This window comes from Macrobrachium rosenbergii, chromosome 49, assembly GCF_040412425.1.
Source record: "Macrobrachium rosenbergii isolate ZJJX-2024 chromosome 49, ASM4041242v1, whole genome shotgun sequence".
Lineage (NCBI taxonomy): Eukaryota > Metazoa > Arthropoda > Malacostraca > Decapoda > Palaemonidae > Macrobrachium > Macrobrachium rosenbergii.
Window position 1 is genome coordinate 8,842,157 of NC_089789.1, and position 13,421 is coordinate 8,855,577.

At 35.8% G+C, this 13,421-nt stretch overlaps 1 protein-coding gene across 2 annotated transcripts in view; it reads right to left on the reverse strand.

Annotated features, from left to right (window-relative positions):
• The window catches only part of Hel89B (histone acetyltransferase 1), a 116,526-nt gene that overhangs the window by 64,234 nt on the left and 38,871 nt on the right, over positions 1 to 13,421 (reverse strand). For both annotated transcript variants that reach the window (XM_067092681.1, XM_067092682.1), the window contains exons 16-22: positions 10,144 to 10,292; positions 9,174 to 9,291; positions 7,528 to 7,662; positions 6,726 to 6,791; positions 5,758 to 5,880; positions 3,093 to 3,329; positions 2,617 to 2,884 (exon numbers count right to left, since the gene is read on the reverse strand). In XM_067092681.1, the coding sequence (XP_066948782.1) occupies positions 2,617 to 2,884; positions 3,093 to 3,329; positions 5,758 to 5,880; positions 6,726 to 6,791; positions 7,528 to 7,662; positions 9,174 to 9,291; positions 10,144 to 10,292 (1,096 nt within the window). The remainder of the gene's footprint in view (positions 1 to 2,616; positions 2,885 to 3,092; positions 3,330 to 5,757; positions 5,881 to 6,725; positions 6,792 to 7,527; positions 7,663 to 9,173; positions 9,292 to 10,143; positions 10,293 to 13,421) is intronic.

Here is a 13,421-nt window from a genome sequence, read left to right on the forward strand (position 1 = left end):
GGATTTGAAGCTAAAAAGGGAAAGAAAAACCAAAGCTAAAGGGATAAGGAAAATTAAATGGTACAAATTAGTGAGGGAGGAGGATAAGAAGAGAGAGTTTAAGAGGAGGGTTTTGGAGGACATTGATATAGGAATTGAAGATGTTCAAGAATGGTGGGCACGAAATGCAGCAGTAATGAGAAGACATGGAAAGGAGCTGCTGGGAGAGACATCGGGGATCATATGGGAGGAAAGGGAGAGTTGGTGGTGGGAGGAAGACATTGGGAAAGTAGTAAAAGATAAGAAGGAGGCAAAGAAGAGATGGGAAGAGTCACAGTCAGTGGAAGACAGAGATTGGTTCAGAGAGAAAAACAAGGTTGTGAAAAAGATGGTAGCCCAAGCTAAAGCAAAGTCGTATGATGATGTGTATAATGAGCTGGGGACGAAAGAAGGATTAAATAAGATGATCAAGCTATCAAAGGCTAGAAATAGGAGCACCAAAGATATTACACATATCAAACAAATAAAAGATCAAGATGGGGTAGTACTTAGAAAGGAAGAAGACATCGTGAAGAGATGGAAAGAATATTTCGAACAGCTGTTAAATGAAGAAAATAATAGACTAATAAGAGGGGATGGGCAGGTGAACATTGGCATGGTGATGAGGTTTTCTAAGCAAGAGGTGCTGGATGCACTGAAGAAGATGAAGAATGGGAAGGCAACCGGACCAGACATGATACCTGTGGAGGCATGGAAGGCATTAGGGGATGAAGGAGTGGATATACTTTACGATCTTATGATAAAGATCCTTGAGCAGGAAAAGATACCAAATGAGTGGCATGGGAGTATACTGATCCCAATTTTCAAAGGGAGAGGAGATGTCCAAGAGTGTGGTAATTATATGGGTATTAAACTAATGTCCCACACTTTGAAGATACTGGAAAGGATGATAGATGCCAGACTAAGGGAAGAAGTAGAAATAGGTAAAGAGCAGATGGGATTTATGAAGGGAAGAGGAACAACAGATGGTATATTTTGTCTGAGACAACTAGTGGAGAAATTCGGGGAAAAACAAAGGGACCTACATATGGTATTCATTGACCTTGAAAAGGCTTACAACCGAGTCCCCAGACAAGAGGTATGGAGGAGCCTGAGGGAGAGGATGGTGCCAGAGAAGTATGTGCCATTGATACAGGAGATGTACCGGAATGTATTTACCAGAGTGAGGAGCAGTGTTGGGGAGACGGAGGGTTTTGAGGTGAGAGTAGGATTACACCAGGGGTCGGCTCTTAGCCCATTTATTTTTAACATAGTGATGGACGTTATCATAGAGGAAGTAAGGGAGGCAGTACCGTGGAACATATTGTATGCGGATGATATTGTCCTTTGTGCAGAGAGCAGGGAAGATCTGGAAATGAAACTGGAAAGATGGAGACAAGTACTGGAGGACAGAGGAATGAGAATAAGTAGATCTAAGACAGAATATATGTGTACCACCAATGATGGGGTTGATAGGGAAAGTATTCAGCTTGGAGGAGAACCAATAAAGAGAGTTGAAAATTTTAAGTATTTGGGATCCTTTGTTAATGCTGGAGGATGTATGGAAGAAGAAGTAAAACATCGGGTACAGGCAGGATGGAACAACTGGAGAGCGGCCTCCGGAGTTCTTTGTGACAAAAGAGTACCGCTGAGGTTAAAAGGAAAATTTCATAAGACAGTGGTAAGAACAGCAATGATGTATGGCACAGAAACAGCAAGCTTGAGAAAGACAGAGGAGAAGAAGATGGATGTGGCAGAAATGAGAATGCTTAGGTGGATGGCTGGGGTGACGAGAGAGGATAGGATCCGAAATGATTACATTAGGGGGTCTACTAAGGTGGTGGAAATATCAAAGAAAGTGCAGGAGGGGAGGCTGAGATGGTATGGACACCTGTTGAGGAGAGATGAGGACCACGTTGGTAGACATACTATGGGGATGGAGGTCCAGGGAAGAAGAAGAAGAGGGAGACCATGAAAGAGATGGAAGGACTGTGTGAGGGGAGACCTGCGTGAGAAGGGAATTGATGAGGCAGAAGCACAGGATAGAAATAGATGGAAACGGCTCATCCGAAACGGCGACCCCATATAAAAATGGGAACAAGCTGGGAAGAAGAAGAAGTACAAAAGACTGGTGTTCATCTTTTAGGGGAACAGGCATTCCAAAAGCCAAATTTGTGTTCACTAAGTTAATGAGGTTAGTCAAAGTTCAGCAGTTTTAATAACTGGCATCTAGATGGTGCGTCATTCACCCAAGTCTGAAATGATAAAGGTATCCCTGAACGGGAGCCATCAGCACTATTGTTTAATGAGATCAAGGATACCTATCTATAGAAGAAATTATTCCCTGGACATGGATCTGATGCTAACTTCTTTGATCCAAGAGACTAATATCAGTGCCTAATATTCACTACTTCATCATTTAAAATAATACTACAGTACTATACAGTTTAACAACACTGCTGAATGACTCAAGGTGACAATTCTCCATAGTCTTCTGGTTTTCTATTTTAAAATATACAAAAATCTAAGCTACATATGAAAATGAACTTGCTCACAAGAAGAAAAAACAATACATAAAATGAAATGTATTACACATACCTAATAAAGGCACAATAAGAAGTACAATATAAGGCACAACGTCAAATCCAAGCCTGTCAATTGATGCAAAAATGCATTCAATGGCTCCTTGTCTTTGATTATCCCCATGGACAGCTTCAAGGGAAGGTATAATATTTAATACTATATAGGTCATTGTTGATACTGGTAGAACTGTAGCTAAAGCTCCCATAACTCTTGTAGCCATATGGCGAACAGCAGCATAGTGATGATATAACCAAACCTCTAATTTTGGCAGCTTTACTTCCAACTGAAATTCGAATAAAAATAATTGTTCAATGACTCAAGATATTTATATGACTAAAAAATTTCTACAGTATAACATACAGTATTCATAAACATACTGCACAATTTTTTTTACAAACAATATATTCACATTATACATTTCAAGTTAAAAAAGCTAATCAAAGTCAATGATGAGTTAATAATTCATAGGACATGCTTAAAATATATTTTACCTTGGTTAATAATTTCACATGGAGTGCTGGAATTACAACCTCTAAAAGCTGCAACCAATTAATTGCAGCTTGCGAATTTTCTAAAGTTGTATCTGAACTTGATAATAAATCAAAAGGATCAAAAATCAGACTCCAGAGCTGGAGCATCCTCTTGGGAAGCTCTTCACCAAAGTAACGTGCTATGTACATCAGAGCATAAGTACAGCCACGCCTCTGAATTTCAGCCATTTTTTGATTCTGTGGGAAAAAAGTGTCACACACCCATCTGCTATATAATAAATGCAAAAACTTGAAATGTAACAAAAACAGTAATAAGAACCATAAATATATAAGATAATATTGTTAATCATATCGTCATCATCATCAGAATTATTTTGCCATGCCCAAATTTAAAACTTTGGCTATTTTTGGGTGGTCCAGCAGATTTGTTGTTATATGATTAACAAGATGAATTATATTTTAGCTAATAAACTGAGGTCCTTTGCATTGCAAGGCTTGCAGACAGTGATGATTACTGAGCTTCTAAAAAAAATGCAGCTTTGTAAAAGCTTCACAATTGGATAGACTGAAAATAAAGATGATTCCGACAAAATTTTATTGGAGGATTCGAGTCCAATACCTTTCATTTGCTGTCAAGTGAAATTTGGGCATTTACATTGAATGCTTTAGTGTTAGTCTTGTACTGCATATCTACAGACAATAACTGGTTCTTGAGGGGTAGCCATTAGGTACCACCAGTCCTGCATTTCTTTCATTTTGTACTGATGATGGCCATAATCATACTGCTGGATTTATCTATGATTTTTTTGTTTCACCAGTCCACAAGTCCTATAATTTATTCATTACAATGGTCTTCAATAATGTCACAATCATTTACAGGAATTTTTGTTTGATCTACACATAAATACTACAGTCTTGGCTGTTTTATATGTCATTTCTTTTACTGCTTAAATGAGCGGCATACTTCAACATTTATGCCAGGTTTATTTGACTTATGGAAGAGGTATTCAATCTGTGGCAAAAACGAATTTTTTTGGACAAATTTTTATTGCCTCTATGGCACTTCTAGAACTAAAAACGATGAACATGTATGGGGGCATATTTCTAATTCTAATAATTTTCACAGCAGCGAAAATTGTAGACAAGTCTGAAGTAAAAACAGAAAAGGAAAGAATCTCAGACTAGAGGTAAATTTGCATATTACAGAAATTTTTCTCTAAAATATTCCTATACAGTATACAATTCTCAAAATGCTCTGATTTGTCAATATAACTTTTTCTCAGGTAATATAAATATGTACACATTTAAATTGTGCGTATCATCCATGGAGAAGTTCCATTATTGAAGAGATGGTTGTATTGAAAGTCTCAATAAGTTGAAAATTGGAAAATGGTGAAGAACAATTATTCATGAAACACCTCTGTCATCAAATAATTTTCTGGTATGGGAGTTGCTGACATTCCTATAGCTCACTAAACAATTACAAGAATATGTTGCAAGGACAAGAGTGGCTTGCCACTTTCGATCTGTACTGGTTTGCTGGGAGAAGGCTTGAAACTCCCAGTTAATATTCTGATTCCTTCATCATGAATTGAACCTCAAGTCTGTAAAACTGATGATGTAGATAAAAATTTTTAATTTCCATAACCTGTTTTGGGTAGAACCTTTACCTGATTCATCAAAAACATTAGGGTTAACCTATCAGCATTCAATGTTGCAATGAGGTAATCCTTTTATCAATTATGAATATTTGATAGTCTGATCTTTAATTCAGTTGCACCATTTTTTTCCATCAAAGTAATAGTAGACAAGAAATCTTAAAATAACTGACACCCCAAAACAATTAGTAGAGAACACAGTTATGAGTGTTGAGTTTGCAATGTCTTTTACCCAAGGTAATTTTACAAAATGACAAGTGCTTTCTACCACACTTATGATGGTTTAATTACAAGACCCTGGGTCCTTCATATACTACCCTGATGCTGTTGCTGCATCTCCCTCTTCCTCTTAAGTAAATGATGGCAAATTGCTCACAGTATATTTTTTCTGAAGGACAGGAAAAATTTTACTCTGAAATTGCATAGCAAAGATTAGGCTATGGATAAGGTGAATAATGTAGATGGACAGCCCAAACGTCATAAATATCTCAACATGATTTACATGTAACTTGAGCTCCAGCTACTTTGAAATGTTGTTTATCTTTATTTATAGGGCACATGACTTCTACTTTTATACAAAGCATACTCCACTTGTAAAACATATGAACTAAATGATTACTTTTCTAATAGTAATTAATCACACTCAAGGTTTTTACTTTATTTTAAATTTCACCCAGTCTACCCTTCCTTTCTTTATACTTTTTTTCATATTCTACCATTTGACAAACAGTTTATAGTTGCTTTGACTGAATGGTTTGTATTAAATTGCCATCACAGAGGATTTAGCGTTGTTACTTTCATCTGGTATGTATACTATACAGTAGTGTTATGTGTAATCTAAACAGCTGATTATCACACTTGAGTCTTTCTTTTAACTTCTCCTTTGTTTTACTTATAGTAAAGATGCAATGCCTCTCTGATGTAAGTTAAGAGTGCTTGCATTTGTCTTTTCATCGGCAAATAAGATTTTAATGAACTAAATAAAATTCAGTATTCATAAAACTTACTTGTGAATCAATAATGGCTTCTGTAACATCTGCTGGGTCTTCTACTTTAGCATTTGCAGGAGGTCTTCCTGGACCACGACCAGATATAGATGAATTACGGCGAAGAAGCTGACGCTCAGCTGCCTACATGAAAAGTAACACAGTAGCATTTTTTAAAAACAGCACACAGAAGCATCATGCTTATTTACTGACCCTTTGGCAATACTCCTCAATCACCTACCCCCAGGTCAAATGGGTGCAACAGATTCTAAGATAAGATACAATTACTTCAATGCACTGCTCTATTTGATAAGAATGCCATAATCCAGTGATAGGTTTTATGTTTTAATTTGATGTTGTTAGATTCATTATCCCACAAAGTCTATTATTTATTAATGATGAGTTTTATGAAAAGCTTAAATAATCATTGTGAGGGCTATCTAAAAATGAGAATCAATCCACATATGGACATAACTCCAATGCTATAAAGCCATAAAAAAAACTAGCAAATCTGCAATTTTAACAATCATTCATAAAAAATGGACAGCAAGGAAATTAGGTGGGTACAGAAAAACCAGACCACAGATTAAAACTAAGAACAGGGATGACAGGCAATGTAAATGAGATTACAGAAACTAGCTTGAAAATGCTGTACTGGGCAGTACATGAGTTAATGTTTGAATAATACATCACAAATGAAAAACAGAAAATCTACTATTAAAACTTGATACTGAATATAACTGAGCAAATTATCCCTTTTCTATAAGGTATGGTAGTCCCATTTCCTGACAATTAAAAACCAAATCATCAAACACTATAAACACTGTATATATGAAACAAACTAAAAATTGTGCAATCTATGAACTCTATTACACTGGTATTGAACAGCAACATCTAAAATGCTGTATGATCAAGCACTTTATACAGATACAGTATAGCAAAAAGTTTTTAAATATTCATAAATACCAATGAGAACTAAGCTTACATACTTTCACTTGTGATATCAGGCTTAAAATTCCATACTTCTTGTCTTCAACTGCAGTGTCAGGAGTTTCCTGCAAGAAAAAATGGAGAAAAATAAATATCTTACTATAGCAAACAACTGCTACTACAGAACACCAAATCCATTTGTATTCCAGTGAATGTTGTAATAATTCTGTTGTTCAAATAGAGATCTCTAAGATGAGCAAGTAAAAAACTGGAAACTTCATACTCCAAAATATTTTAAATATTTATATTCTATATTGATTTTCAAGTGTGCATGAACAATCTACGAGACTCTTAGAAAGTGAAAATGTAGAGTAACTAAAATACATTGAAAATTTAAATATAAAATACAGCATTTATTTTATAAAACCTAATCAGAACGTTTGAACAACTCCATCATTCATACATGCCTACATTCAAGGATTTAAAATATCCTGAACAAAGAAATATATATATAAAATGGATAACAAAACCACCATTTGTTTTCACAAAGGTAACGATGAACAGGTTTTAAGTCTAGTATACATGCATTTTTACTTTGGGTTTGTCTCATTTTCTCTATCTTTTTGGTAAAACTGACTGAGCATCAGATATTGTCCACTAAATAATTTTTTCATACTTTCCAGAAGGTTTTCAGCCCTCCATTCTTCTCTGCATGCTTCATTGCATGAAACCGACAGGGGGGTCATTATAGTAAGACCTTACCCAACAGATTTATAGATCTAATGTCTAATACTGTATAATATAAACCATAAATCCATTACAGTCCTGTTAAACTTCTGTACTAACAAAAAACCCCCTCACCTTTATAACTTTTGGAGTAAATTCCTGGTCAATACAAAGAAATATAGCAAGATTCTTCAAAACTTTTTCATTGGGACTTTTATCTCGTTCAATGCATAATTCTAGAAGTTTCGTTAGATCTTCTGCTGCTAGCCTCTAGAAAGAAAGAAAGAATTTCAAGTTTTAATAAACATGTGATAAGCTGAACCAATTAAATGCACTAACTAATATAGAAGTGGTTCTACATATGATTTTTCTGAAGAGTACAGATTTTATCTTGGAAAACTAACCCAAGGAACTCATGTACTGTAATGCAGTCTAATATTACTCTTAAAACATGCAAAGACAGCTATATGTATCGGAACCAAGCCTTAATGTTTCAATAACGATCATGTTTACAACCTTTCCGTTTTTAAACAATTACTAAATCTGTATGAGAGAATTCAGCATAAAAAATTTACTTCTCAAAGAAATGTCTACTAAAGCAAATTTTTGGACAATGCAATGCATAACAACAGATACTAGTTTTTTCCGTTGATAAGGACAGTCATCAAAGCCGATATACTTTTCCGAGTACAGTAATTTGTATTTACCCAGGATGCGTGTCTGTAAGTCATATGTCACCTCACAAAAAGAATGACTTGACACATCTAGTGGTCACTTTTAATAATACTATAGTTTTTTCTACATGAAGTTGAATGGAACAGGCCATTTAATGTCCCTAAACTACCCAGGTCTGAAGGAAAACGGAAATACAGATGGGGGAGGGAGAAGACCATTCCTTAAAGCAATGTATCACTGGCTTCTAGGAAAGTTGTGGGAATCCAAGAAAAAAGGAACAGGATTTTTTTTTAAATACCAAAGCTGGTACCAAACAGAGCAATTCAAGGAATGATGAACTTTGGAGAGTACAGGTGGGAAGTCTTTTGACCATTCTGAACAGGCAAAACACAAAAGATATGAACTATTGTCTTCAAGTCTATACAGTTGAAAAAAATACTCAAAATAAAATGCTATTCATTAAAGGGCTGTAAAAGGTCAACAGAATGAACAGAATTAAAGAATTAAAATGTTCCCCACTGAAATAACCCATTTCTTAGATTTTGTAGTCTCTCAAACACAACTGAAGCATGTTAAAATCCCAAAATTTTTGGAAAATGTTATTTTATTATCACCAAACAACAAGACTTAGACAGAGGGTAGAATCTACACCTTGGAAGACTTAAGCTTAACTAAGTTGTGGGATTCACTTCAGATACACCCTCAAAGACTGGGACCCATGTGAGACTAAGGGTAGATAATAATAAAGGAGAGGTGGAATGTGGCAGTAGAGAGGAAGAGGATAAAGCCATTAATTAAAACCTGTCTGGCAGGTGTAAAGTATGCCACTGATTAAAAAAAAACTGAAAAAATAAAACCAAAAAGAACAAATGTATTTATGTATAGTTCTTATATACAACCATAAGTAAGCTATTTACTGATAAAGGTATTAGCAACTCTAAAAAACATCTTCAAATTACAAACTATTCTGAATGGAAACTACAGATGACTGTTTGATCAATGCTACATGCATCAAAGTAATTTTACTGACAAATGCAAATTTTTAACATGATTAACAAAAAATACATTTCTACAAGAGTTTCTACTTACTTCTAAATAAAACTTACTTGCAACTGTTCAACCTTCTCTTTCTTGATGCTATCCATTAAGGGTTTTATCACAGGACTGAGTTTCTCTGGCAAAACTCTGAAGCGTACTATGGCACCCGCAATTATGGCCTGAGTACTGAAGAAATCAAAATACTCTTTTAAAAATAACAGAAAAATGGAATTCATATATTTACAGAATAAAATCTGGATATGCTTATCAGCACAAAGCCCTGAGCCCAGATTAACAAATGAGGAAACCCCAGCTCCAGAAATGAGATTTTAATTATGCATGAGTTGGGAGATGCTAAGTTAAACCACTCAGCCATAAAGAAGGATATATGTATGCCAGCTTAACATATACAGGCAGGTATACCTGTACAGTATGGGCTAATCTGTTAAATTCAGATATACTGTAATTTGCTCGAGCTCAAACAGACCATTCTTGTCACCGTACACTAGTTTAAGAATTTTCTGCCGTTTATGAAGAGTCACCAAGACAACATAAGTATGAAAAGCATATAACTAAAATAAGTGCATACTGACAGAATACAGATTATACCCATTTTTATGCAAACTGAAGTTTGACCAAAATCCCTTCAACCATGTAAGAGGAGTTATGATGGCATAAGTGTGACACACTTCCCACTGGACATACATATGGATGGGGTAACAATAACAAAAATTCTAATAAGTCACCAACAAAAATCCTTTTAAAATGCTTTACTGGATAACAGGAGAGTTTACAGGAACAAAATGTCTGACTGACTAGAAGAATAAACTATCTCAATGAATTATTGCTACTTGAAAATCTACAGAAAAATTAATATCCAAATTCAAAACAATGCAAATGTGATACTAAAACTAAACATGTCCCTTTAAGCCCTACATAAAAACAATAACCTATCAAGTGAAACATAACTACTGAAATTTCAAAATATGATATAATACGAGCAGAAAATAGGACTTTTTTTATAGAAGAAAAACTTACGTTGTAGCTAAACTAATTTGATCTGTTGAGGTTTGAGAGACATTGTTTTGTATTGCCTTACGACGCTCTTCAAGGGTGGTGTAAACTTTTGGCCTTAAACGACCACCACTAAAAAGTGTCAGTGCAACAGGACCACTGAGATTCTGGATCTGCAAGTGAAAAGCACATTCTTGAAAACTGAAGCTATTGAAAAACAAACACAAATATTTTGTACAAAGATTTTACTATCTAAAAGCAATGGTTCTAAAGCATAACAAAATCTTCCACTATAACAACAGAAGATATGTAAAATGACTTGCAACTTATGTTGGGGTCCATCACAGGTAAACAAAAAGTCCTTTACTGTCCATAGACCTGGTCATGAAGAAGGAAACAAAGCAGTGCAGAAAGGGAGATCCCTAAGACTTACTTAATGACTTTGTGTTAACACTAAAAACAAAAGTAAAAGTCAATGAATAGTTTTTAAAGATGGATGAGTTGAATATATATTCCACAAAAACTAGATATGATGATTGGAAAGGAAGAAACAAAAATAGTGAATGCAATGCTACTCATAGAATTAACATAGTGCTGCATGATATGCCCAGGATTACCAAATGTAAATAAATAGGTTTTTAAAGCCCAATATGTCACAGAATGGCTAAGGGAGGAAAAGACCAAGGTAGAGAAATCTGTTATAATGAAGAAGTAGCCTTGTAAGGTGTAGAACATTTTTGTCACCTAGGTGATATACACGTAAGTGAAATGAGTATTTCAATGGAGTAATAAAATGAGTAACAACAGTCTAGAAGAACTGAAAATTGATTTCTGGGCTACTGGTACACTAAGAATACCCCCATATATAAACGAAGTAAATATTTGAGTCGAATGTAAAATGTCTTCAATTCTGTATGTATCAAAGAAAATGGAAGACATTTTGGGAAGAATTAACTATCCTGCTGAGATATATGGCTGGAGTAACTGTGGAGCATTGTATTGCAAGTAAAGATGTTGCAGAGAGAAGTGATCTGAGGCTAGAAAATATATTGAGCTCTCTAATATTGTGATGGTTTGAATGTAACAAGAAGTGGAGAGGTCCCTTCAATGACGTGGAAATAGGTACGGAAGCAGTGGAAAAGCAACCAGTAAAGAGGAAAAAAAAAAAACTGAGTAAGGCAAATTATTACTACTCTTTCATGAAGTAATTTAACCAGACCAATAAGAAACAGTTGCCTCATAGAGCTGGTCCACAAGATATGCTTTTGAAAAAGTGAAAACCAGCCCTTTGAGAGTAAGTATTTTATCTCAGTGGTCTGGTTGAAGCGCTAAATAATAATAATAATAATAATAATAATAATAATAATAATAATAATAATAATAATAATAATAATAATAATAATAATAATAATAATAATAATGAGTTAATAATAATAGTAATAATAATAATATTATTAAAAAGGATGGCTGTATTATGCAAATTTATCTTATAGTGTCTCTTTCTTTTCTATTTTCCTTATGATTCGCTTTTCGGGCTCAGCGATGTTAGTCAGCAACTGGCCAATATTCATATTGGAAAAAGGATAGTGTGTGGAATGCTGGAAGTCTTTTATTGAAATATCCAATTAGAAGTCCTTCGTCGTCTGGATTCAGGCTCTATTTCAGGTATCGTCGACATGTTTCAACCAGTTCGTTGGTCATCCTCTGGACATGGTTGAAGAAGATCTGGAGAAACAAGGTGCTCGGGTCAGTATTTATCGGGGAGTCCTGATCAAGACTCCCCGATAAATACCGACCCAAGCACCTTGTTTCTCTGGACCACGTCCAGAGGATGACCAATGAGCTGGTCGAAACATGTCGACAGTACCTGAAATAGAACCTGAGTCCAGATGACGAATCACTTCTGATTGGATATTTCAATAAAAGACTTCCAACATTCCACCGACACACTATCCTTTTTCCAATATGAATATCGGCCAGTTTGACTAACATCGCTGAGCCTGAAAAGTGAATCAAAGAAAATAGAAAAGACACTGTATAAGATAAATTTGCATAATACAGCCATCCTTTTTAATAAGACCTGTTTAAAAGAGGGTCTACTCCCTTCAAAAAAAAAATAAATAAATAGAAAAAAAAAAATAAATCATAATAATAATAATCATAATAATAATAATAGTCATAATATAATAATAATAATTATAATATTCATAATATTAATAATAATCATAATAATCATAATCATAATTATAATAATCATCATAATAATCATAACCATAATCATAATATAATTTGGCAGCAGACCCTCTTTTAAACAGGTTCTATTGAATATTATTGCTGCTTCAGCTGATCCAGGGAGGGCTGGAAATCTGTCAAATTGATGTAGCCTTTGTGCTGCTGCAGCACTCGTAATTTACCGCCGTTGAGGGCGGTGAGTTTGCGCATGACGCCCCTCATGCGTTGGGTCATATCATCCTCTCGAAGGCGGTTTAGACAGGCCAAAACTTCTTCAGAATTCATCATCGGGTGGGGGATACATCCCCAGTACCGTGAGGACGAGAACTCCATGAAGAAAATCGTCATGGAAAACGTCACCCCGACCGAAGACAGTAAGAGAATAAATCTTGTAATTTATTATAAGAACCACCGCACCCGTGATCTGGTGATGAAGAATAACCCCTCTCCGCCAGCAAGAGAACCCCTCAAGCAGAAGAACGTGGTCTACCAATTTGTATGTCCTGTCCGAGGATGCCCCGGCGCTTATATTGGAATGACCACGATGCGTCTGTCAAAAAGGATCTCCTGCCACGCCCAGGAGGGTGCCATTATGAACCACGCCCGTGCTACTCACAATATTTCCATCTCCGCAACAGTATTATACAAAATATAAGTATAATCGGGAGAGCCGACCCTCGACATCTGCGCCTGCTAGAGGAGCTCCTCATTGCCGAGAGAAAACCAACAATGAATACGACGCAGGAGGCATCGCTCCTACCCACGAATTTAAGAAGAATAATGCAGAACACCCACCAAATCCAACGAATACCTGAAAACGACAACCCTGAAAATGGAGATGCCCCTGATGAGCGAGGCGCCCTTCGAGACAATCCCCGACTACGACAGAAAGAGTAGATAATGACATCATTCATCCGCAGCCCAATAGCAGCCAAACTACCGATGATGTCAGCCGGCATGACATCACGCGACGGCAGGCCAATGGGAACGCTGGAATGAATGACATTCCCAGGTTGCGAAGATCTGTCAGGATAACGAGCCACCGCAGAAATTTGGCTTGAAGTTCGCTG